The sequence below is a fragment of the Salmo trutta genome, chromosome 28 (assembly GCF_901001165.1).
Source record: "Salmo trutta chromosome 28, fSalTru1.1, whole genome shotgun sequence".
Taxonomy (NCBI): Eukaryota; Metazoa; Chordata; class Actinopteri; order Salmoniformes; family Salmonidae; genus Salmo; species Salmo trutta.
The window spans coordinates 29,042,757-29,067,603 of NC_042984.1; the positions used below are offsets into that span (position 1 = coordinate 29,042,757).

The following is a 24,847-nucleotide window of genomic DNA, read 5'->3' on the forward strand; positions in this document are numbered from 1 at the left end:
AGAGAGAGATGGGGAGGGAGAGAGAGAGAGATAGAGAGAGAGCAAGATAGATAGAGAGAGAGAGAGCGAGATAGAGAGAGATAGATGGAGCGAGATAGATAGAGAGAGATAGAGAACGAGATAGAGATGGAGAGAGAGAGAGCGTGAGATAGATAGATAGATAGATAAATAGATAGATAGATAGATTACCATATAGTTTACTAATAAAATGGTCTGACCATGAAGTGGACATATTCGGTATTCATATCCTGAACTAGATAAATTATCTCACTACAATACATTTTAATAGAAAGTTACAGAAAGAAAATAGCTTTCTATTTGTGGAAAAATCACCCTGATTAACTCTTTAGTCATGTCCCAGTTTACCCTGATTAACTCTTTAGTCATATCCCAGTTTACCTATTTTGTTATGGTCTCCCTACACCTAGTGACCTGTATTTTAAATGATATAAGCAAAAAATCATCCATTTTAATTGGAACTTCAAGCCAGAAAAAATTATAGGGGCCTATTTATATCATGAATATGAATTCAGAGGGCAGAAATGATTATATATTAAAGCATTAGACCTCCCACTAAAGGCGTCAGTCATACAAAAGTCATACTGAAATCCAAACTGGTTCTGTAGCAGATTAGTAAGAATGTCGCAAGAATGGGGTGAGAAAAATTGAAAAAGATATCAGTTTCATTTAAGGACAAAACAATTGACAGCTGTGCCTTATAGATTGCAAAATAGTTGGAAAGAGATTTTCGATGTAACAATTCCATGGCACATGGTTTATGAACTGATACATAAAACAACGCTGGATTTAAAACTCAACATTTTTCAATTAAGATTATTATACCACATTTTTGCCACCAATAGAATGTATAAATATGGGGGATACCACCATCCCAGCTCTGCAGATGTTGCTGTGAAGAGGCAGAATCATCAGTTAATTTGTTTGGTAGCTTGTTTTTGGTCACAAGTCCAGGAATTGGCTGAAGAAGTACAATATTTACCTGGAGCTAACTCTGCAGATAGCGCTGCTGGGTGATTTGAAAAGTCATAGTCAATCGATCAATAATATAATACTTTTAGCAAAAAATGTGTATGTTTAATGTACAATCTGTAGAAGCTATGAGAATAGAAAGGTTCAGAACTTTTGAGAAACATCACAGCACAGTTGAAAAATATATGTCAAATAGAAATCACAACTGGATGGTCTTCAGAGATAGATGGGAGGGGTCGAGGGTAGCTGAACGATGGGACTAAAAACAAACAAAAGATAACTATTGTAAAATACATTGTGTCCGTAAAATGTATATACAGTTGAAATCGTAAGTTTACATACACTTAGGTTGGAGTCATTAAAACTCGTTTTTCAACCACTCCACACATTTCTTGTTATCAAACTATAGTTTTTCCAAGTCGGTTAGGACATCTTGTGTATGACACAAGTAATTTTATGTAATGGCTTTAGAAGCTTCTGATAGGCTAATTGACATCATTTTAGTCAATTGGAGGTGTACCTGTGGATGTATTTCAAGGCTTACCTTCAAACTCAGTGCCTCTTTGCTTGACATCATGGGAAAATCAAAAGAAATCAGCCAAGACCTCAGAGACAAAAATTGGAAACATCCACAAGTCTGGTTGTTTCTTGGAAACAATTTCCAAACACCTGAAGTTACCACGTTCATCTGTACAAACAATAGTACGCAAGTATAAACACCATGGGACCACACAGCCGTCATACCGCTCAGAAAGAAGACTCATTCTGTCTCCTAGAGATGAACGTACTTTGGTGTGGAAAGTGCAAATCAATCCCAGAACAACAGCAAAGGACCTTGTGAAGATGCTGGAGGAAACAGGTACAAAAGTATCTATATCCACAGTAAAATGAGTCCTATATCGACAGAACCTGAAAGGCCGCTCAGCAAGGAAGATGCCACTGCTCCAAAACCAGCATAAAAATGACCAGACTAAGGTTTGCAACTGCACATGGGGACAAAGATCATACTTTGAATGTCCTCTGGTCTGATGAAACAAAAATAGAACTGTTTGGTCATAATGACCATCGTTATGTTTGGAGGAAAAAGGGGGAGGCTTGCAAGCCAAAGAACACCATCCCAACCGTGAAGCACGGGGGTGGCAGCATCATGTTGTGGGGGTGCTTTGCTGCAGGAGGGACTGGTGCACTTCACAAAGTAGATGGCATCATGAGGAATGGAAATTATGTGGATATATTGAAGCAACATCTCAAGACATCAGTCAGGAAGTTAAAACTTGGTTGCAAATGGGTCTTCCAAATGGACAATGACCCCAAGCATACTTCCAAAGTTGTGGCGAAATGGCTTAAGGACAACAAAGTCAAGGTATTGGAGTGGCCATCACAATGCCCTGACCCCAATCCTATAGAAAATTTGTGGGCAGAACTGAAAAAGTGTGTGCGAGCAAGGAGGCCTACAAACCTGACTCCGTTACACCAGCACTGTCAGGAGGAATGGGCCAAAATTCACCCAACTTATTGTGGGAAGCTTGTGGAAGGCTACCCGAAACGTTTGACCCAAGTTAAACAACTTAAAGGCAATGCTACCAAATACTAATTGAGTGTATGTAAACTTCTGACCCACTGGGAATGTGATGAAAGAAATAAAAGCTAAAATAAATCATTCTCTCCACTATTATTCTGACATTTCACATTATTAAAATAAAGTGGTGATCCTAACTGACCTAGACAGGGGATTTTAACCAGGATTAAATGTCAGGAATTGTGAAAAACTGAGTTTAAATGTATTTGGCTAAGGTGTATGTAAACTTCTGACTTCAACTGTAGTATGTATAAACTGGAAGTAGAAGCCTAAGTGTTGTTGTCCGTTAATTTACTCCAATTAGGGGAGGGGTGGTAGAGTTAGTGGAAAATAATAAAGGAAAATATATTTAAAAATAAAATACAGTATGTATTTACAAAAAAATATATGGGGGATTAGAAATAATGCAGACAATTACATTGATGGAAGTCACAATCTATCTGCAGTATTAAAGAGAGATAGAGGGCAAGGATGGCAGACATTCCAGCTGACCTGCAGCAACGCAGCTAACGAGGCTAATCAGCCCACGCCCCGTCACATGAGACAGAGAGAGTACAGAGCAGACCCACCCTTTCAGCCTCACACAGACTGCCCTTTCATATGTCACCACACTGTTCTATACACAACACAGCATGGCTGGAGAGGCCCTGGAACTCAGCAGGCGCCTGACACGTACACTAACATGTCAACATATCCCCACTCAACTACACACACGCCAGAGGAACAGGCCCCTTCTGTCTTCTACTGTGTAAACACAGAGAGGTCTGAATGCTAAGACACAGATAAGACAAGTACAACAGTGTTGAGAGGAGGGCTGTACCGTACCTGGGAGGGGGACACGGGGGGCTCCGGGGAGGACAGGCTGTTCTGGCTGGTGATGCTTTTCTCCAGGGTGTCCACCTTCTCATAGGTCCGTTTCTGACGCACCATGCCGTCTGACACCAGGGGCGAGAGGGGCACGTCGCCGTGGTTACTCCCGCTCCCGGCCCGGTACAGAGAGCGGTTACTGGCACTGATGTCCTCCCGAGAGGCGCTGTGGCCCCCGTGCTTCTTTAGGGAGTTCAAGGGGGAACGGGCCCGTGGTACAGACCCCTCAGACATCTCTGTGTCCAGGCTGGCCTTGCTGCCACGCAGGGTGTTTGAGCGACTCACCACCGCCCGCATCTCTGCCATCAGCTTCTCATTCAGGGCACTGAGCTCCCCATTGCTGCCCACCGAGCCTGGCCGGCCCTGCCCTGCACCCCCAGCCCCTCCGCCCAGGGCTCTCCTGCGGTTCTTCCTCCTCAGGCTGGGCGAGGGCCCCGTAGAGTAGCCTGAGTCCTGGTAGGTGACGGCCGCCGGCGCCGGGTACTCTTGGGAGGCCAGGCTGTTCTGTCGGCTGTGCCGGGCCTCCATGTTCTTCCTGGCGCTGGCCTCCAGGAGACGCCACGACTGCTTCTTCTCTAGACTCACCTCCTTGGGCCTGGGCTGGGCCGCGCCTGGGGCTGGGGAGGGGGATGGAGAGGCGGGCAGGGCATGCTCTGGGGCAGGGCCCTGCTCTGTCTGGATAGGCTGGGATAAGGGGCTCTGTTTGCAGGTGGCAGGGTCCACGTTGACCATGTGTTTGATGCACTCCCGTCCAGCGGGGCTGTAATCTGTGGCGGAGGGGTTTCTCTTGTGTTTGGAGCTCAGGTGAGACGCTGGGTATTGGAGAAGCTTGGGCTGCTGCTGGGGTTGGGTCTGGGGGTGGGATTGGGGCTGGCGGACCCTCTGTAGGCTGGTGGAGGGTGTGAAGGGCCTGTTCAGGAGGTGGGCCCCCTCCAGCTCCATGGGGGGTTCATCATAGATAGGTGGATCCATGGGGGGTTCATCATAGATGGGCGGAGTGGCACCGTACTGGGGCGAGGAGGGCCTGGGGGTGCCAGCCTGAGACCTCTGGGGGGTCTGGTAGACCTTGCTGCCAGTGGAGGGCATCACCAGGCAGAAGTTACCATTGTCTCCCTTCTTCAGGTGGATGGCTTGCTTGGAGTCCACTGGGGCAGTCATCTTGCTTGCAGGGCTGGGTCTGTCGGAGTGGACCTGGTACACAGCAGGGCTTCCAGGGCTGAGGTTGTTGTGGTGGAGGAGGTGCAGGGCGCTAGCGGGCACCACAGACTGGTTCCTCCCAATGCTGTTCACCTTTACTAACATGGCTGCCTTCGACCCTGGAGCAGGCTGCCATCTTTGACCTGTGTCCCTGGAACAGAAGAGAGGAAGATTTTTGGGTGAATAAAAAAACAAATATTTACACATAAAACACAATCAAAGACACCAAAAATCGGGAACAAAAATGTATTAGAAACTGGGTGGTTCGAGCCCTGAATGCTGAAAGCCGTGGTATACCACAGGTATGACAAAATATTAATTTTTACTGCTCTAATTATGTTGGTAACCAGTTTATAATAGCAATAAGGAACCTTGGGGGTTTGTGGTATATGGCCAATATACCACGGCTAAGGGCTGTGTCCAGGCTCTCCGCGTTGTGTCGTGCTTAAGAACAGCCCTTAGCCATGGTATATTGGCCATATACCACAGCCCCTCAGGCCTTAATGCTTAAATTTACCCCCATGCACACTATAAACAATAAGTTAGAGAAGACCTGCTTGGTGGGTAAATAGGTGACTGTTCAAAGCCAATTTGCTCATATTTAACTGAGAAGAAAGTATCCGTGACTGGGATGCCAGGACTGGCAGGAATCCGTTCTGCACATTCCTCTGTTCAGTCAGAGGCTTTTAAACCCTCTGACCTTCCACAGCTCAGATAGAGAGAGGTCTCTAGGTGTTACAGTAATGGCAACCCAGGTCTGTGTGAAGGACAAACCTACAGTAGGACCAGGGGCAATATCTTCTCAACAGTATTTGTCTCATATTGTGAAACTAACAGAGAGCATGAGACGCAGGTATGAGACTACAGGTAGCTGTGAGACAGATATGAGATCTGATCAGGTTTGGTCTGACGCAGTGCGACAGAGGCTGTGAGACAGTGCTGGTTTAGTTTCCAACGACACGGCCATATTGTGAGTACATAATCAGGGCGTGGAAACTAAATCTGACTCAAGAAAGTGTCACAGTGGAACAATGATAACACCTTTCTCAACAAAACCTTTACTCAGCTTCTCAAAACAGCAATACCCCACACGCCCCCACGTCCTCGTTTTCCAGAATACCACAGCCGTGTTTGTAGTAGAAACACCTCTCTCTCTACACTGGGGAAAACAGGTATTCCAACAGTACAGTCTGCCAAATCAAGCCGTCAAAAATACAGCCCCATTTACACCCCCTGCCCACCACTCAACACACAACACCTCAACCACACTCGTGGCAGCGTTTCCTCCCCTGTTCCCTCAGAGGGCAGTGGAATTTCATTCCCTAATCCTGCATCAATGCCATGGGTGTTCTGGACCATTAGTGGTGCAGCCCACTCAGCCTTCAGACCGCAGATCCTGCTTACAGCCCTGCACACTCCACGAGCAACCGGATCATCTCTCAGTACCTACTAGCTAATCTAGCCAGCACTCTACTCTCCCCTCCTCTCACACAACAGACCCTTTCTTTCAACAGCCTGCTCAGACGACAGCTTGATGTTTACTGTAAAAACAGCGTAACCTCACTCAAAATCCCCCCACACCTCTCTCAGCCCGGGAAAACCCACCCGAGCACATCCCATAGAGGCGAAGACACAGCTGAGCCACACCGATGAAAACCCTTTCTAAAAGCTGTTCCCACCATCAGTAAACGCGCTGTCACTTCTAGAACACGTCCATATGGCTCAAACAGCCTCTGCTGAGTAAGGCTGAAATAAGGCTTAATAACACAAAAACAAGCACAACACAACAGCTCTGTGCAGTCTGAGTCTGCCCTGTCTAACATTCAGTCCATAAGCACATCATCTTCAGGTCATAGGATTTACACGCAGCATTACCTGAGTAAAGACCCACAATGAGAGGTGAAAGGTGGTCTTTGTCCCCCGCCTACAGTTCAGAAGGTAACTTACCCCCCCCCCCCCCCCCCACCTCGTGTCTCTGTGTTGGCGCGGGATACCGCTGTAACGGCGGGGGGTCCCTTCAGTACCCGTGTGAACCCTGCTACACCCCCTCCTTGACGAAAACAAAACAAACAAGGGCCGACCTCTGCCAGCGTGTCCCAGAGAGAGGATGGTTTTCTAATTCAGTCAGCGTCTTCAACCGAACCCGGGTCCCGCTGTGTGTGTCTCCAGTGAAAACACCAAGGCGTCAAGGCTCCAGAGCTCTTTACAGCTACTCTTAATTGTAGACTGCCACCAGCGTCTACGTTTATTGTGGAGTTGCTGGGAGGGGAGTAAAGGAAAGGAGAGCGAGAGAGAGAGAGGGAAAGACGGAGGAAAGAAAGGCGGGGGCCGGTGCTGTAGCCTGGCCCTTCCCCTGTGTTACAGTAGCTGGAATGTGAGTTGTTCTGTTCCAACTCAGCCTCTCTCTCCTCTCTGATAGACTCTCAGCATGTGAAACAATACAGCCCACTCCTCTCAGCTCCCCCTTCTCCACCCCCCCCCCCCACCCCCGAGGCCTGCACCCCACACTGACCCACACTGAGCTTCCTCTCCTCTCCTCTCCTCTCCTCTCCTCTCCTCTCCTCTCCTCTCCTCTCCTCTCCTCTCCTCTCCTCTCCTCTCACAGTACTCCACCACTCACTGCCCTCTCAAGGATCATACTCTCACCACTACAATACCCTCTCTCTAACGCAGGCTAGTACCCTCTCTGTTTCTGTCTGTCTCCACCTCTCACCTGTTTATTTCTCTCCTCATGTCTCCTCTCCACGTCTCTCACAACATCTCTCTCCTTCTCACAAAGATTGATGGACTTGCTAGAACAGAAAACCTTCAATCAATCTCCACACCTTTTCTCTAGTACTTCACCCCTCCACCTCTCCCACCTCTCCTCCTAAAGATTCATACATTCTGTCTAACATCCTTTCTCTCTTCCTAAAGATTCATAAATTCACTTGTTCAGTCTCTCTCTCTCTCGCTCTCAATTTCAATTCAATTCAATTCAAGGGGCTTTATTGGCATGGGTAGATAATATACAAACGTGAAATAAACAATACAAATTAACAGTAAACGTTACACTCACAGAATTTTCTAAATAATAAAGACATTACAAATGTCAAATGTCTCTCTCTCTCTCTCTCTCTCTCTCTCGTGGTTTTTCCCACACATTGTGGCTCCTATCTTGCTGCTCCAAATGTCAACAATCTTTTCAACCAGCAAAGGAAATACAGTGTCAGGGGCCCGTGGACAACTGAAACATGGTGACTGGCAGAACCAAAACAGCCCTGACAGCCCCCCCCCCCCCCCACCACTATCCTTCCCTCGCGTTTTGGGCAGCCTCTACTCTGCGGGGTTATCAGATGGGGACATTACAGTAGTTCTCCTAAAAGCCCCAGCAGCAAAACAGTTTGCCCGTTTATGACCCCGGCACAACAGATAGCAACCGTCTCTCGTGAAGAGACACTGTCTGTGCTACAAAGAACCAGATAAAAGGTCTCACACAATGGTGTGATGTGTCGAGATTTTATGCTCAGGGAGAACAAGTCATAAAGCTATCAGAACCACACCTCCCCTTCTCCTCTCTCTCTCCCTCTCCCTCCCTCTCCCTCTCTCTCTGTCTTCTGTCTCTCTCACATTGACACTGTGGAGGCCTTCTTGTCACTAGTTAGCACCACGATGTTGTGCCAGTTGTTCAGGTTGTGTGATGTCAGTGCCTGCCTGTTGTGTGGGGTGCTACCATGTGGACAGGAATTGGACTGTAACAGTCAGAGACAAATATTTTGACCCCAAAAAATCTAAATGCCATATGGGATATTGATTAAAAACAAACATCCATGAGTGAATGTGTTGTTGTTTCCCCGAGGGATGTGGCCCAGAGTGTAAAGAGTGGGGTTGTCCTGGGGGAGCGCCTGTTGGAGAGTTCAAAGGGCGTCGCTCCACAGCGAAAACAGGAAATACCAACACAGCTTTCACATCGGAGCACAGCACAGAAAAAAAACAAAAGAATCCCCTTTACTGACTGAGAGTTTACATAGGGAAACACAAATAAATACATACATTAAACTGTCCGTAGAGACGTAGTCTCTCTCACGGCCATGGACAAACACACGGCCAAACAGACGTGCTGACCCCTAGTGATGAAACAACCAAACACTGACCCCTGTGGTGACCTAAGGACCAGATGACTTATTCGATCCCTGGTGACCTCTAACCCAGGGCTCTGTTTGGCTGGTTTCTGGCGACGGCCACACAGGACAGAGCTGTGATATGACAGCGTCTGTTGGCAGCCTGGCAGGTCAGGGCTGTGATTGGACGTTCAGGTGTGAGTTCTACGTTCGGAGCTGTTGCACACACACGGCTGCTCCTCCTTCCTAGAGTGTGACGAGTCAAACCGACAGACAGGACCACACACACAGACACACAGACACCCACACCGACTGTTCTCTACACTGTCATTATCTTCTAACTTCCCACCCTCATAGATTAGGAGAAACAATCGAAAACGTCTGCCCCCTTTACAGAAAGCCATCATTTGCAGTGAGGTTTCTACATCAGAGAGCAAACCTCCCCCCTCTGTCTCAAATATACTCTCTTTGTACTCGTGTCAAAATGTCATTTCAAATGTGATTCTAATAACCCCATTACACTAAAGCGGTCTGTTGTTTTAGAGATTATACCGGGGGGGTGGGGTGGGGGGTGGGGGGGGGGGGGGTGGAGGAGGAACGGGGGGTGGAGGATGTGGAAACATTGCTCCTCTATCTATGGGGTGGGCCGTCCAGGGGATGAGCTCATGTTTGCACGTAGGGATACAGGGGAGTAAGTAAGTTACAATACTATCACAGTGATTTGATTAGGGGACAGAGGACACACACGCCCACGAAAGGACTATGGAAAATGTGCAACACACGACAGGAAGTTGATAGAATGTCATGACACATGGACAAACAGACATTCAGAGTCATATATCTTGAGGGAGTAGACCTCTGCCAGGGAGATAGAATAGTCCGGCTCTGATATTGTCCACAGAGGGATCGACTGTACAGAATATGACCTCAGGGCTTTTCCACTAAGGGGAAAATGCATTAGGAACATCCTCATTCTGGCAGGTTGTGATAGTAAGCACCATGCAGAGGAGTGCCCCCAGTCCACAGTCACATGTCTGCCATGCCATGGGCTCAGATGACCAGATCTCTACTGTATTCAGTGTGGAACAGGCTAACAGCTGCCTAGCAACATCACCCACCTCCTATTAGATAGAAGCAGCCTGGAGACTGAGGACATGCTCATTTCATCCCTGATTACAGCTATTACAAACACAAGTCAGAGAGGATTATTCTCAGAATATACAGAAACCAGATCAACTGGTCTGTGTGTGTGTGTGTGTGTGTGTGTTTGCTGTGCCCTTGTCTGCTAGTTGGCAGTCACACAGGTGAGGTGTGTGTTGAGTGAGACAGGACTGGAGTTTGAACCAGGAAGTGAGTTACTATGCCACAGAACTACAATTCATTCTATTTCTATGGCCCAGCCACTACTTACTTTCCATCTTGACCTCATTAGTACTGGGTCAATGAGGGGAGCAGCCGTATGGAATGTGACGTGGGGGTTGACTGACTGGCTGAGGTCTGCACTGTGCTGTTCTATATGGGATCTTATTGAGCAGAGTCAGCCAGTCAGCAGCTGGGAGAATAGATACATCCCTGATAAGTTGTGGCGAGTGGATATGGAGGCAGTGAGGCTATTGGAACAAGGCAGTAAGATTGGGGGAATGTGGTGGTAAGGCCAGGGTCACTGGAAGGTTTGGGAGGGAAATGGGGCATGGGGATGGGTGGGAGTTTGCGAGGACAGTAGATGGTAGTGTGGAGTTCTGGAGTTGACTACAGTCTCTCTGGATGGTGGTGCAGTACCAGAGGGAGGCCTACAGCGCCAGCCAGGCCCAGATCACATTCTCTGTGAGCTGCTTTGTTCTGCTGTTGGAGCCTGCTCTCCTCCTCTAATCCTGTTTGGCTAAGCACCGCCTGGAGACAAAACCATACAGTGTCCCCACAGCCCAGCCACTAACACCGGGGAAAATTCACACTCCTTTTCCCAAGGCTTTTTTTCACCCATCTTCTCCCTCTCTCTCTGTTATCCCCCTCTTCAGCTGTCCTCGTCGTTGGCTGGTCCATCTCCCAATGACAGGCATGAGCTTTAGAACAGGAGCTGCCTCATTGACAGAGGGCTTTGTGTATGTTAAGAGCGAGACACAACGGTAGCCTATATAGCAAGAGAAAGAGATTGGTAGAGATTGTTCATTTCACTTGCTTTGTCAATGCAAAGATATGTTTCCCATGCCAAAAAATCCCTGAGAGTGAGAAAGAGAGGAAGAGAGAGCGAGAGAGAGAGAGAGAGAGCAAGAGACCGAGAGAGAGAGAGAGAGAGAGAGAGAGAGAGAGTGAGCAAGAGACCGAGAGAGACCGAGAGAGAGAGAGAGAGAGAGAGAGAGAGAGAGAGAGAGCGAGAGAGAGAGAGAGAGAGAGAGAGAGAGAGAGAGAGAGAGAGAGAGAGAGAGCGCAACAGGTCAGGGGGTCAGTACTGTATTGTGTGTATTCTCATCCTGTTTGTGGGTGGGTTCTGTTCTGCCTGCTGTTATTGTTGGACCAGAGGTTGAATACCACAGCATGGGGAGTGTTCCTGATCTGACTATGCATACACACCCTTATGGACCTAAAGGACACCCCTCTCAACCACACTGACCAGTCTCTTCTCTATGAACCATAGTGACCATTCACACTCACACAGCCATGGGCCACAGTGGTCAATCTTATTCATGAAACATTATCTTCGCTCAAACCCATCGAAACCAGAGAGTCACGCAAAGCCCTCTAATAATGTTTACATACTGTTTTACTCATTTCATATGTATATACTGTATTCTACTGTATACTAGTCAATGCCACTCCGACATTGCTCATCCTAATATTTATATATTTCTTAATTCCATTATTTTACTTTTAGATTTGTGTGTATTGTTGTGAATTGTTAGATACAACTGCACTGTTGGAGCTAGGAACACAAGCATTTCACTACACCCCCAATAACATCTGATAAATATGTGTATGTGACCAATAGCATTTGATTTGATTTGAAGCATCATTACCTTATAATCCTACAGCATGGCAGCAAGAGGCAGAGGAAGAGACAGCAACAGAGAGTTTGGCGAAGGGGGAGAAGAGGGCAAAAAGAGAGAGTTTGACTTTGGAATGCATATGCAAAGGTCTCACTTGTCAAAAAGTCAAGGCAATCAAAAACAAATTGAGCAGTGGAAACAAATACTCTATCAAATGTCCTTGTTTCAATACACAAATTACTCATAAATCATCCAAATATCTTAATATGACAAGGGTGCACATAGATGTGCCTGTGTGAAAACAAGTAAGCACACATGTAACTTTGTTATGATTCACATCTAACCTATCACTCTACACATGCAAGCAGATTCTACAGCTTTGTCAAAGGCTATCACTGCAGCTGAGCTTTTAGAGGATAACTTTGATGATGAGGTGAAGGAGAGGAGGAGCAGGAGGAGAAGGAGGAGGAGCAGGAGGAAGAGGAGCAGGAGGAGAAGGAGGAGGAGCAGGAGGAGAAGGAGGAGGAGCAGGCGGAGGAGCAGGAGGAAGAGGAGCAGGAGGAAGAGGAGCAGGAGGAGGAGCAGGAGGAAGAGGAGCAGGACGAAGAGGAGCAGGAGGAGAAGGAGGAGGAGCAGGTGGAGAAGGAGGAGGAGCAGGAGGAGAAGGAGGAGGAGCAGGAGGAGCAGGAGGAGGGGCAGGAGGAGGAGCAAGAGGAAGAGGAGCAGGAGGAGCAGGAGGAGGAGCAGGAGGAAGAGGAGCAGGAGGAGCAGGAGGAGAAGGAGGAGGAGCAGGAGGAGCAGGAGGAGAAGGAGGAGCAGGAGAAGGAGGAGCAGGAGAAGGAGGAGGAGCAGGAGGAGGAGCAGGAGGAGCAGGAGAAGAAGGAGGAGCAGGAGGAGGAGCAGGAAGACGAGGAGCAGGAGGAGGATCAGGAGGAGGAGCCGGAGGGGAGAGGGAAAACAAAGTCAAGAGCCTTTAGAATGGAGAGTCAAATGAAGTTAACAGTCAGCGACTTTCAATTTGTCCCTGGTATCAGAGCACCTCCCCCTCTCTCTCCAGCAGCATGAGCATCCTACATTGTACAGTCTGTGTGTCAGTTCATATTCTTAGCAAATTAGGATTTCCCATCCAGAATGGATCATCCAACAGCATAGGGAGTCATCACACAAGAGGGAGTCCGAAAATGTCAAATATACAGACGTTTATGAGCTTAACTCAGCCATCTGAGCTTAACTCAGCCTATCCACACAGTGTGTTAACCAGTGGATATGCGTGCTGGTATAAAACTATAGCATGCCAGAACAGAACATAGCTCTCACACTTCCTTTGTGGCTAGGGATCTCACACCCTCACCACAATCTGTCTTCAAATATTCCTCTGTCACTTTATGTACAGTAGGGCAGCCCATGACAGACAGACACAGACACAGACACACACACACACACACACACACACACACACACACACACACACACACACACACACACACACACACGCACCACATACACACACACACACACACACGCACCACATACACAACCTATGAGGACTGAGTTCAGTTATTGCGTTCTCCACTTTTCTAATGTTCTTCTAAGACACAGTGTATAAAGGAGAGACTGAGAGAATTAAAGGAAGAGGATAAGACAGCTGACAGAAGGGGACTTGACAGCTTTTTGGGACGGTGCCATCTAGGCTTAGCCGGAAACTAGACTGGGTTTAATTGTCTGTCGTATAAAGAGTATAATAAAGAGTATAAACAGAACCGATTCAGTAGTACCGGATAGAGTGTTGTAGATGCACCACCTCTCGTTGTCACCACTCTGTTAGTCTATAGTGCCATCCTGGCAGGGGGTACACAGCCATGAAACATCCAATAACCATGCCCATTAAAATATACAGAAAGAAAGAAATACAGGAAAGAGAGCTGTGTTTAAACTGGCAGACTATACTCCACTCCACCATTTACCATGAAGTAGCGAGGCGACTAGTGTGGGCGGACTGGAGCTACGACGTCGCATAAAATGAAGTTTTTATGAAAAACGACTAATTTCAGCACCCAAAGAATCATCTGCAAATACACAGGACATTGTTATTGTTTGGATGCTGTAATCAGAAGTTTCTCATAAAAAACGTCATTTTATGTGACGTCGGTGCTCCAGTCCTCCCACTCTAGTCTCCTCTCAACTTCCTGGTAAATGGTGGAGTTGAGTGTAGTTGGCTAGCCCCAGCCTGGCTAGCCCCAGCCTGGCTAGCCCCAGCCTGGCTAGCCCCAGCCTGGATAGCCCCAGCCTGGATAGCCCCAGCCTGGCTAGCCCCAGCCTGGGTGGAACATTGTGTTTGAGCAGCCTGTTGGTTCCCTCTGAGTCTGATAGGGTATCTCTTCCTGTTCAACAGCCTGATAAAGCTAAGCTGAGCACAGTGGGCCACGCTCCCCACCGCAGCCGTGGGCCCCATGCCCAGGATAAACACACACACGCACGCACGCACGCACACACACACACACACACACACGCACACACATACACACACGCAGATAGAGTGAGGAAGACAGAGAGGGAGAGAAAGAAAAAAACTGAAAGAGAGAGAGAGAGAGAGAGACAGAAAGAGTGAGAGAGTGAAATCTCTTCCTGGTCTAACAGCTCTGCTCACGTTTGTCAGTAGCGCAGTAAAGAAGACTGACTACCGAGCAGCAGAGCAGAGAACCCTGGGAGATGATGTCACCACTATGAAACTGTCACGCAGAAAGAGAACATGTTTTAAACAGGTGAGGGTTTCCGTTTGGACCTGTCTGTTGTAAGAAACAGCTCATTGGGTTGACCTAGTAGGAATGCTTCACCATCAACACACCTAATCCCACTAAGAAGCCTCCTGGCACAGTCCCGTCCCAACACATCCCTGTCTGCAAGCCATCCCATGCCAAGTGAGCCCATCAGCAACCCAGCCGCCCCTCCACGGGTCACTGGGGTGGCAGAGGGTAGCAGGCATGTCCACCTGTGCCACCTGCTGCCACACAGACAGTCAGTCTGATATCCTACCACACACAGGGCACTTTTAGGGCTACCAGATCTCTCTACCAATCACAGAAGGGCGTATAGAGAGGAGAGATCCCACAGAAACCGATAAGCCAGGAGAGGGGTATCCTACGAAGAAAGCTAGATCTACTCAGGGTTTTCTGAAGCTAGCCAGCTTCAGTTAGCTTCAAATTCAAGCTCAGGCTTCATCCTTACTACGACGGTGGATATTGCTCGTCCGCCTGCCACTACCTCTAGCAGGCTTGTAACTGCACGTTCACGTCCCACGTGGCTAGTCGACCGCCAAACTCTTCATTGAGACAATGCTGAAACATCAATCCCCGGGCGAATCAGAGCCACATTTTAATTTGTGTTTAATCAGAATGAAAGAAAAGTTATCTTGCAAATTCAGCAGCCTATGGTGTGAAATAGGCTATTAGAAGCGCTGTCTTTCTTTTATTACATATCGTTAATGCCGTCTTTGGTGTGCTTATCAATGCACAAGCACCTTTTTCCCCCACTCCTATCAATAAAATAAATATATTATGTCATACAAAAGTTTTACTGTGCGTGAAGCTTCAAATGCATCCGGTCATTACTAAATGTTGTAAGGTGATATATTTTAACAGGACTATTTTTTAACACATTAAAACATTTCATTAATAAAATATTTAAATCAGTCTTCCTCAAATGAAGGGGACGATGACGCAATCTTTGCAAGAGGGAGGGAATCGAGCTGTGCGTGCATAAGCAAGGCCCGGGAGCACGTTAGTTCTGAAGGATTCGTTGCCATAGAAATGTACCTGGCTATCCGGTTATCCCGAGTTGAACTCAGAGTCGACCAAAGTCAACTCTCTAACTCCTCAAACCTGTTACGTAAAATACCCCTCTGGAGGATACAGGGCCCAGGCAGGCTGAGAAGTGTCTCTATGGCAGAGATAGAGAAATAAAGACAGAGATAACCTCTCAGGGAGAACAGGGGACCTGCAGCACAGAGGAAACTCTTCTACCGATTAGATCAGGTCAGACAATATCAACTCCGGGTGAAAAGAAAACCTACTTTACACACACAAAGAAACGACAACAACCACACTCCGAATGAAGAGACAACTTCACATGGTACTCAGTGGATTAGTGTTTGGTTTGGGGATTTAAAAATATAACATATTTTCAAAAAAATAGGTGAATTAAAATAACATGAAACCCTCGTAAGGTCTTGTGGTCCTATGTCTCTACCGTTAGCTGAGTAGTGTGTTTATAAAAATAGGACAGAGCCACTGTTGTGATGTGGGCTGTTTTGGTCCACATTGGCAACAGCAACTGAGCTGGCTCCTTTGATCTCTCTGTGTAAAACAGCTTGGCGTAATCTCACCCTTTGTTCTCTTGCTGAGGAAATGAAAGATGTTTACACCGACCATCTAATCTATCCAGGTTTGCCCGTACGGAGGGAGATAATACCAGAATGCACTTCCCAGATTACCATTTCCAAACCCAAATCCTCTTTGTGGAGGACGAGAGGAGCCGAGGGCCACATGTTCTTTCTGAGCACCTCCAGTATAGCCGTGTCCTCTTCAAACATGAGAAGTGGGAATGCCTTCTAAATCACAGACAAAGCCATCCCCAGAACCAACATTATAACGATTATACACTATTATACACTATGATACACCAATTTAAAGTCCCAGTTCACTCTCAATAACAAAAACACATGTACGTTTATCTACTGTACATTCAACAAATTCCCAGAATCAAAGATGAAATAAAGCATTATGATTCTCAGTATGAAAGCACTCACCATTTCAGAGAACGATATCTGTATCAACGAGTCACCAGGTCACCTCAGCTTCAACCAGGGATGTACAGAATAAATAAACAACACACAAAACAAACAAGTGAATGTCACACTGCCTGTTCTTCATCCATGGCTGGTATATAGTGACCAGCGTGACCAAACAAAAGGATGGGTGGGCGCTAAGCCAGGGAGAAGACCCATATGTCACAGGAAAGGGGGACGACCCCCCCACACAGCAAAAGCCTGATTAGGGCACAGATAAACACACACACACACACACACACACACACACACACACACACACACACACACACACACACACACACACACACACAAATAAGCCCACACACAAAGAGGACGTACAGTATATATTCCAAGAAAGTCTTTCACAAATACCAATCACACCATTGACAAATCCTTCCCGTCTAGTATTGAGGTCTTTCTCTCAGGGTCAACTGAAGTGGTATGAGGTAGGGAAACAGGCAATTTATCACCCCAAGCTTTCAGCCCAATCATCCATCACTTTTATCTCTCCCCCTTCTGCCCCCCCCCTTCAATTACATCCAGATCCAGTGGATCCCATAGATACAGTTGAAGTGGGAAGTTTACATAAACTTAGGTTGGAGTCATTAAAACTCCTTTTTCAACCACTCCACACATTTCTTGTTAACAAACTATAGTTTTGGCAAGTCGGTTAGGACATCTACTTTGTGCATGACACAAGTCATTTTCCCAACAATTATTTACAGACAGATTATTTCACTTATAATTCACTGTATCACAATTCCAGTGAGTCAGAAGTTTGCATACACTAAGTTGACTGTGCCTTTAAACAGCTTGGACAATTCCAGAAAATGTTGTCATGGCTTTAGAAGCTTCTGATAGGCTAATTGACATGATTTGAGTCAATTGGAGGTGTACCTGTGGATGTATTTCAAGGCCTACCTTCAAACTCAGTGCCTCTTTGCTTGACATCATGGGAAAATCAAAAGAAATCAGCCAAGACCTCAGAAAAGAATTGTAGATCTCCACAAGTCTGGTTCATCCTTGGGAGCAATTTCTAAACGCCTGAAGGTACCACATTCATCTGTACAAACAATAGTACGCAAGTATTAACACCATGGGACCACGCAGCCGTCTTACCGCTCAGGAAGGAGACGCGTTCTGTCTCCTAGAGATGAATGTACTTTGGTGCGAAAAGTGCAAATCAATCCCAGAACAACAGTAAAGGACCTTGTGAAGATCCTGGAGGAAACAGGTACAAAATTATCTATATCCACAGTAAAACGAGTCCTATATCAACATAACCTGGAGGCCGCTCAGCAAGGAAGAAGCCACTGCTCCAAAACCGCCATTAAAAAGCCAGACTACGGTTTGCAACTGCACATGGGGACAAAGATTGTGCTTTTTGGAGAAATGTCCTCTGGTCTGATGAAACAAAAATAGAACTGTTTGGCCATAATGACCATCTTTATGTTTGGAGGAAAAAGGGGGAGGTTTGCAAGCCGAAGAACACCATCCCAACCGTGAAGGACGGGGGTGGCAGCATCATGTTGTGCAGGTGCTTTCCTGCAGGAGGGACTGGTGCACTTCACAAAATAGATGGCATCATGAGGAATGGAAATTATGTGGATATATTGAAGCAACATCTCAAGACATCAGTCAGGAAATTAAAGCTTGGTCGCAAATGGGTCTTCCAAATGAACAATGACCCCAAGCATACTTCCAAAGTTGTGGCAAAATGGTTTAAGGACAACAAAGTCACGGTATTGGAGTGGCTATAAAGTTTTGCATATGCTACACATCGAAACACCAGGAATAGTGTTTTTGTAATTTGTTAAGGTTGTTTCTAAGGACATGTAAATGTGGCTCATTAGGCCAACATCCCTCGTGTATTGATGGAGCTGGCTGCTCCAGGTCGGATCTGAATGCATATGAATGTCCATGCAATTTTCAAATGTCCGGTAAATTAAAATCTTCCCTGTCACGATGTTCGGTGCCAAATGTAAACTCTGAAATGGAATATTGTTTTTATGAATATTTTTGAATATTCGCATGAAAATCTTTCACCAATTGGATGGAAACCTAGCTATAGACACCCTAAAGACTCTGGCAAGTGCGCTAGTCCAGTGTCACTTTGATTACGCCTGCACATCATGGTTCACCAGCAGCCCCAAACGTCTAAAGAATAAGCTACCAGCCAAACACGCTCTTAAGAACTGTACTTAACCTCCCCCCTCATACTCATCTGAGGTTGAGCATTTTTCATCTATCTCTGTAATGTGTCTGTACCTATGTAATTGTGTATATATTTCTGTTTAAAATTAGGGATCACAATGGAAATAAGTCCCCGACTTTATTGTGCAATCCCCGTTACTTTAAAAAATCTTTGTGTAAATATGCATTTTTTCTACTGACTAATAAAATAAATAAATCCAAACTGTGCTGCGGCCAATTAATTGATGAATGGAAAGAGACATCTGTTACAAATAAAACAAAAAGTTGAATGACATTCGGAGATTCGGAGGGAGGAATGTATTTTCTGTTTGTCGAGATTGACATAGTCTATTTATTTTGGTGTTGAGGGTGTGCAATTTACTTAGAAGTACATGGGGAGGGTCATGTGAAAATATTTTTCATGTTGGGGAGGGGGGTGCATTCTTTTATGACACCTTGAGTTGGACCAGCCCCCCCACCCCGCGTAAATTTCGATCTGGCCCTAAGATGAAGGTAGTTCAAACACAGACACACACACAGAGAAGGGAAAGGGAGAGACTAAATTCGAAAGCTAAATCTGAGGTTTGAGTGAGGTTCTAACTTTCCCAAAGAAAAGATCCCAGTGGCTTAACGAGAACTGTCAATCACCCACTGGGGCTGGGCAAGTCAGCATCCCAGAATTCCTAATCTGCCTGTCTAGAGAGCGTAACAAGAGGACGTGTGCTACCATTTAAGGCTGATTCCATTGCCCTATCCCCGGGTAGAGGACTCTGAGCTGAGCCAACAGGTTTCAATCTGTTAACCAGGGCTGGTATGACACTCCTCCCATCCTTACAGGGAGAGAGGTCAAAAAGAAAGAGAGAGAGAAAAAAAAGAGAGAGAGAGAGAAAAAGAAAGAGAGAAAACTAGACCGTACCAACAGGCTGGGAGAAGGAGTGCCAAAAAGCTTTCAGTTTTAACAAGTAGCAGAGTCCATATGTACAACTGAAAGGGAACGTGTTAAGACACATAGTAACTGTATATAAACTCATGACCTGGAGAGGCCATGACATCACCCACGAGAGTGGGGCAATGGCTAGCAGAGAGGGAGAGACTGCTTCTTTGTGAATGTTGATATGAAGCAGAGGTAGAGAAGAAAGGAGGATTTCCTCAGCTTTGGCAGTAATGTGAATGCACTGGGTGTTTGCATGTCCGTGTCTCAGCACATATTTTAAATGGATTCAGCCAACTGCCAGCCAACCTTCCTCTACGTTCTACAGGCAACTACCAAAATAATGGAAACACTTGAGTTAATGAGGGTTACAAAGTATATTGAAAGCAGGTGCTTCCACACAGGTGTGGTTCCTGAGTTCATTAAGAAATTAACATCCCATCATGCTTAGTGTCATATATTAAAATACTGGGCAGGGCATTATTTTGGCCACCATGGCTATGCCCTCATAGGATGATAATGCCCCTATCAGCAGGACATGAGTGGTCACTGAATAGTTTGATGAGCATGAAAACAATGTAAACCATATGCCATGGCCGTCTCAGTCACCAGATCTCAACCAGATTGAAAACTTATGGGAGATTCTGGAGACAGCGTTTTCCACCACTATCAACAAAACACCAAACTATGGAATTTATTGTGGAAGAACGGTGTCGCGTCCCTCCAATAGAGTTCCAGACACTTGTAGAATCTACGCCAAGGTGTATTGAAGCTGTTCTGGCTCGTTTTGGCCCAACACCCTGTTAAGACTCTTTATGTTGGTGTTTCCTTTATGTTGTCAGTTTCCTGTATGAGTGACACACAGTAACCTCCCATGCTGTTTGTATGGCCCCTCCTTTCCCCTCTCCAGCACACACTCCCAGTGAGGTCTGAGTGACGTGATGTTTACCCAGGGAGGCTGAGGTATTCCCCTCCTTACTGGACTGCTGTGGAGGGCACCAGGTTATGAGATAAGAGGTCAATCAATGACTAACACACTTCAGAGTCCACACTGACACCGGCACCCTGGACCAGGTGGAGAGACAGGATACAGCCTGACAACGTCCTCACCACAGAGAGGATTACGTTCTCATGAAGGGACCACTGCAATTCTCCTGATTGGGACAGTGAGCTCAGTCACAATATATCTAACCATGAAGTGGATGTGAGTATATGTCAGTGGAAGTAAGCAGAGAATGAGGGGCGAGGGGCTTTCCTACCACTCGTTCCAGACTGATATGAAAAGCAGGGATGTGGGGGGAATAGACCTCTGTGTCGTAGATACAACGCAGACCTTGTCTGAGGGCCTGTAACCCAATGCCATGTTTCAGCGTGGGAGTCATGGAGTGTGTGAGCGGAATTGGTTCTGACTCAATTTCACACACAAATGGGTGTACGCGTGAGTGTTTGTGCACGCACGCAGGCACGCACACACACACACACACACACACACACACACACACACACACACACACACACACACACACACACACACACACACACACACACACACACACACACACACACACACACAGAGAGATAGACCCCTTTCTAACGGTAAATTAGTTTTCTGTATAAACTGGCGTAACAGTAGCCCTCCCTCTGGACATATCAGCCGTCTTCATTCTGCCTGGTGGGCAGCAGGACCCCCAAGCCCAACACCTCCACTTCAGCAGAGGGCTGAGTAAGTGGCCTTAGGGAGAGCTGTCTGTAAGAGGCTGAGTGCTTGTTCTGGGTTCACTGATGGGGGAGCCAGACCACTCAGTACCCTTTTCTGAGCCATTCCTTCTCTTAGGGGCAGAGAGAGAGAGAGAGAGAGAGAGAGAGAGAGAGAGAGAGAGAGAGAGACAGAGAGAGAGAGAGAGAGACAGAGAGAGAGAGAGAGACAGAGAGAGAGAGGGAGAGGGAGAGAGAGAGAAAGGGAGAGAGAGAGAGAGAGAGAGAGAGGAAGAAAGAGAGAGAAAGAGCGAGAGAGAGAGACAGAGAGAGAAAGACAGAGAGAGAGAGAAAGAGAGAGAGAGAGGGAGGGAGAGCGAGAGAGAGAGAGAGAGAGAGAGAGAGAGAGGAAGAAAGAGAGAGAGAGAGAGAGAGAGACAGAGAGAGGAAGAGAAAGAGAGACAGAGAGAGAGAGAAAGACAGAGAGAGAGAGAGCGAAAGACAGAGAGGGAGAGTGAGCGAGAGAGAGAGAGTCCCTATATTTGCTGCAGTCCTTATATGGGTACTCCTCCTACTGTACTGGGTGTGGAACTACTCCGTAGGAGGAAGTGATTCTGTAACGTCTAAACCATCAATACAACTCATTACTGGTCCCTCACTCTAACACTGACAGGTGTGTGTGAGTGTCTGTTTGAGGAACTAAAACAGCCATGTTGGCAAAATATGAAGCGATTCAATGTAGCGTATTTGGCTGTATGCTAGGCAGTGCACTAGACACCTGAATTGTTCCTATAGCAGCTCTCATACAGCTCCTGTTTGATAGACAGTAGCAGGGCATTTCCTGTCTGAATAGGGTAAGTGAGAAAGGGGGTACAGAAGGAAATATGAAGTAATTCCCCATGATTGGAGCATATCTCCTTCCAGTCTGACTGTATGTGTTGAGGGCTACCATGTGAGTCGTTCACTCCCAGAGGTGAGACGTAAGGCACACTCTGTCATGTCCCACACAGGAAAGAGATGGGAAGCTGAGAAGAATGTGTAAAGCTGCAAAAAATATGCAAAATGTAACCTCCATCCCAAAACTTCATCGGATTTTCTTTCATACCGCAAAATGTGCTCTTAGTTAGCCTAGCAATCAGAATCAGCCATAGCTTAAATCGTAATAAGTGTTATGTAGTAGTAAGCCCAGCAAACCGGGGACATTCTCAGAACATTCCCAGAACCCGATAGGGTTTTATCTAACATTAGGATGATAACATCCCAAAACAAATACTTTTTTTGATAACAAAATCAATTTTGTGCACATCTGTAGCAACCATCACAGAACATTCCCCAACACTTTTCATTCGGTTTCCAGGTAATGTAATAACACTATGTACCAGTAATGTTTTCCTAGCTAAATTGTTTCTGTGAAACTTCCCAGAACTAGGAATGTTCTTGCAACATTAGGCAAATGTTTCATACAAACATTCTATGATTATTAGCACGACTGGACTGTTTTTTTTTATGAGAATATTTGCTGCTAACCTAACAAATTTTCTGGGAACTTTCACAGAAACTATTTTCTTCACTCATTTAATCACTAAGTTAGCTCCAAGCTAGCCTGAGTGTCAGTTAGCAAAACAGAAATTGCCTTGGCTCAAAGTTAGCGATTAAACCAAGTTAGCTTGTGCTAAATTGTATAGACTGCAATGCTGACAGTTTGGCCCGTGCTCAGACAGACAGGCTCAGATCTAGCCTGGCCCCTGAGGTTAGCAGCTACACGGATCGTCAAGATGGGCCCAACCCAGAGTTTTCAGCCTGTACACACATGGGCAGATTTGACCAAAGACATCGCGATTAAACAATTCCATTATCATCTGCAGACAATCTCATTCTAGCAGGCCTCTCATGTTCATCAACACCGACAGCGCTCCAAAACACTGAGGACATCCTCCATGTCCCTGACCATCCTTCCTTCTCTGTCCTCGTTTATCTCAAACCGCTTTTCTCTGCCTCCTCTGTGACTCTATCTGTTAAAACTCTCTCCTCCAACCTCTCAATTTTTATCTCGTCTAGACATCTCATTTTATATTACCCGCTTCTCCTCCATCTCTTTCAATGTTTTCTCTCTCTGTTTAAATGAAGCTGACACAGCACCTGCGAGAGTCGGCCGTACAGTATTTAACTGGAGGAGGAAGGAGAGCCGTCTCACGTATGTGATATAGAGTCGATTTTTTGGACATTTTTTATCTAACCTTTATTTAACTAGGCAAGTCAGGAGATAAGGCTGAGCAGTGCTGGCTGAAGCCAGGCAAAAGTGAAATGACAGAGCCATGTGGTTGAGCACGGCACGAGGCTTAATCCACAGTAATACGTCTGTAGATGAAGGAGGGGATAAGCCCAGCTAACTGACACTGAGATCCATACGGCTGCGGAGTCAGCCTTCCTGGAAGCAACAGCAGAGTAGACTAAAGGAGGAATCCCACAACTACGTGGACAGAGTTTCTACTGTATCTAGGGGTGAGTCAGGCTAGTATTTAGTATTCATTAGATTCCCTATTAGCTGCTGCCAAGACAAATTAACAATATCAAATCCACAATACCACAACATTATAATGTGTGTGTGTGTGTGTGTGTCTTCACTGCCCACGTTGTGCCGTGAGGTGTTGTTGTATCTGTTTTGTTAAATCTGATTTTACTGCTCCCTTGAGTTACTTGATGTGGAATAGAGTTCCATGTAGTCATGGCTCTATGTAGTACTGTGCATTTCCCAGAGTCTGTTCTGGACTTGGGGACTGTGAAGAGACCCCTGGTGATATGTCTTGTGGGCTACACTTGTTCATTTAGCAGACAAGATTTGCTTAGAATTCCATGCCGCTATTTTATATTATTTTATAGTATGAAGAATAAAATTGAAGATAGCTGAATAAAATAGAAAGGATATTTTCTCGAAACGCTTTGATGGAGTGCTATTCTGTGTTGAGCGGTTAACAAAGAAAAGGGTACTCTTATATGCTTAATTTATGCAACTTTAGTTGTGATACAAATGTTGGGCTATATATTTACATTTGTAATACATTCTAAGGCTGCATGATGCGACTCAAAATATGATTTTTAAAAAGTACCATGAAAGGCATGAACTCTGCTTTGTTTCTTGCGCAGGCTGTACACACTTCATCAGTCTCTCATTCACAATTTGACAAGCACTTGATAATGCCTCGAATTTCCAAGCTGCATCCCCTTTGTGTGGCCGTAATGCCCCCTAAAAAAATCCATGCCTTTTGTGGCCAGTGGCTGTTGTGCCCTTGGGCTGAATATAATAACTATAATTCCCTTCTCTCGGCTGCGTGCCGAATCACCTCTCACTCACATGGCTCGAAGCACCTCTCACTCACATGACTCGAATCACCTCTCACTCACATGATTCTCAGTCACGTGATCGGGTCTTTCTCACAGGCTACAAGTGAAGACAGAGACATCAGGGACACAACTGCACGTGTGCTTATC

The 24,847-nt window shown here is 46.2% G+C and overlaps 1 protein-coding gene across 3 annotated transcripts in view; it reads right to left on the minus strand.

Moving 5' to 3' along the window:
- The window catches only part of LOC115165958 (rho GTPase-activating protein 39-like), an 83,430-nt gene that overhangs the window by 21,551 nt on the left and 37,032 nt on the right, over positions 1 to 24,847 (minus strand). For all 3 annotated transcript variants that reach the window (XM_029719504.1, XM_029719502.1, XM_029719503.1), the window contains exon 3: positions 3,395 to 4,784. In XM_029719504.1, coding sequence (XP_029575364.1) covers positions 3,395 to 4,784 — 1,390 coding nt within the window. The remainder of the gene's footprint in view (positions 1 to 3,394; positions 4,785 to 24,847) is intronic.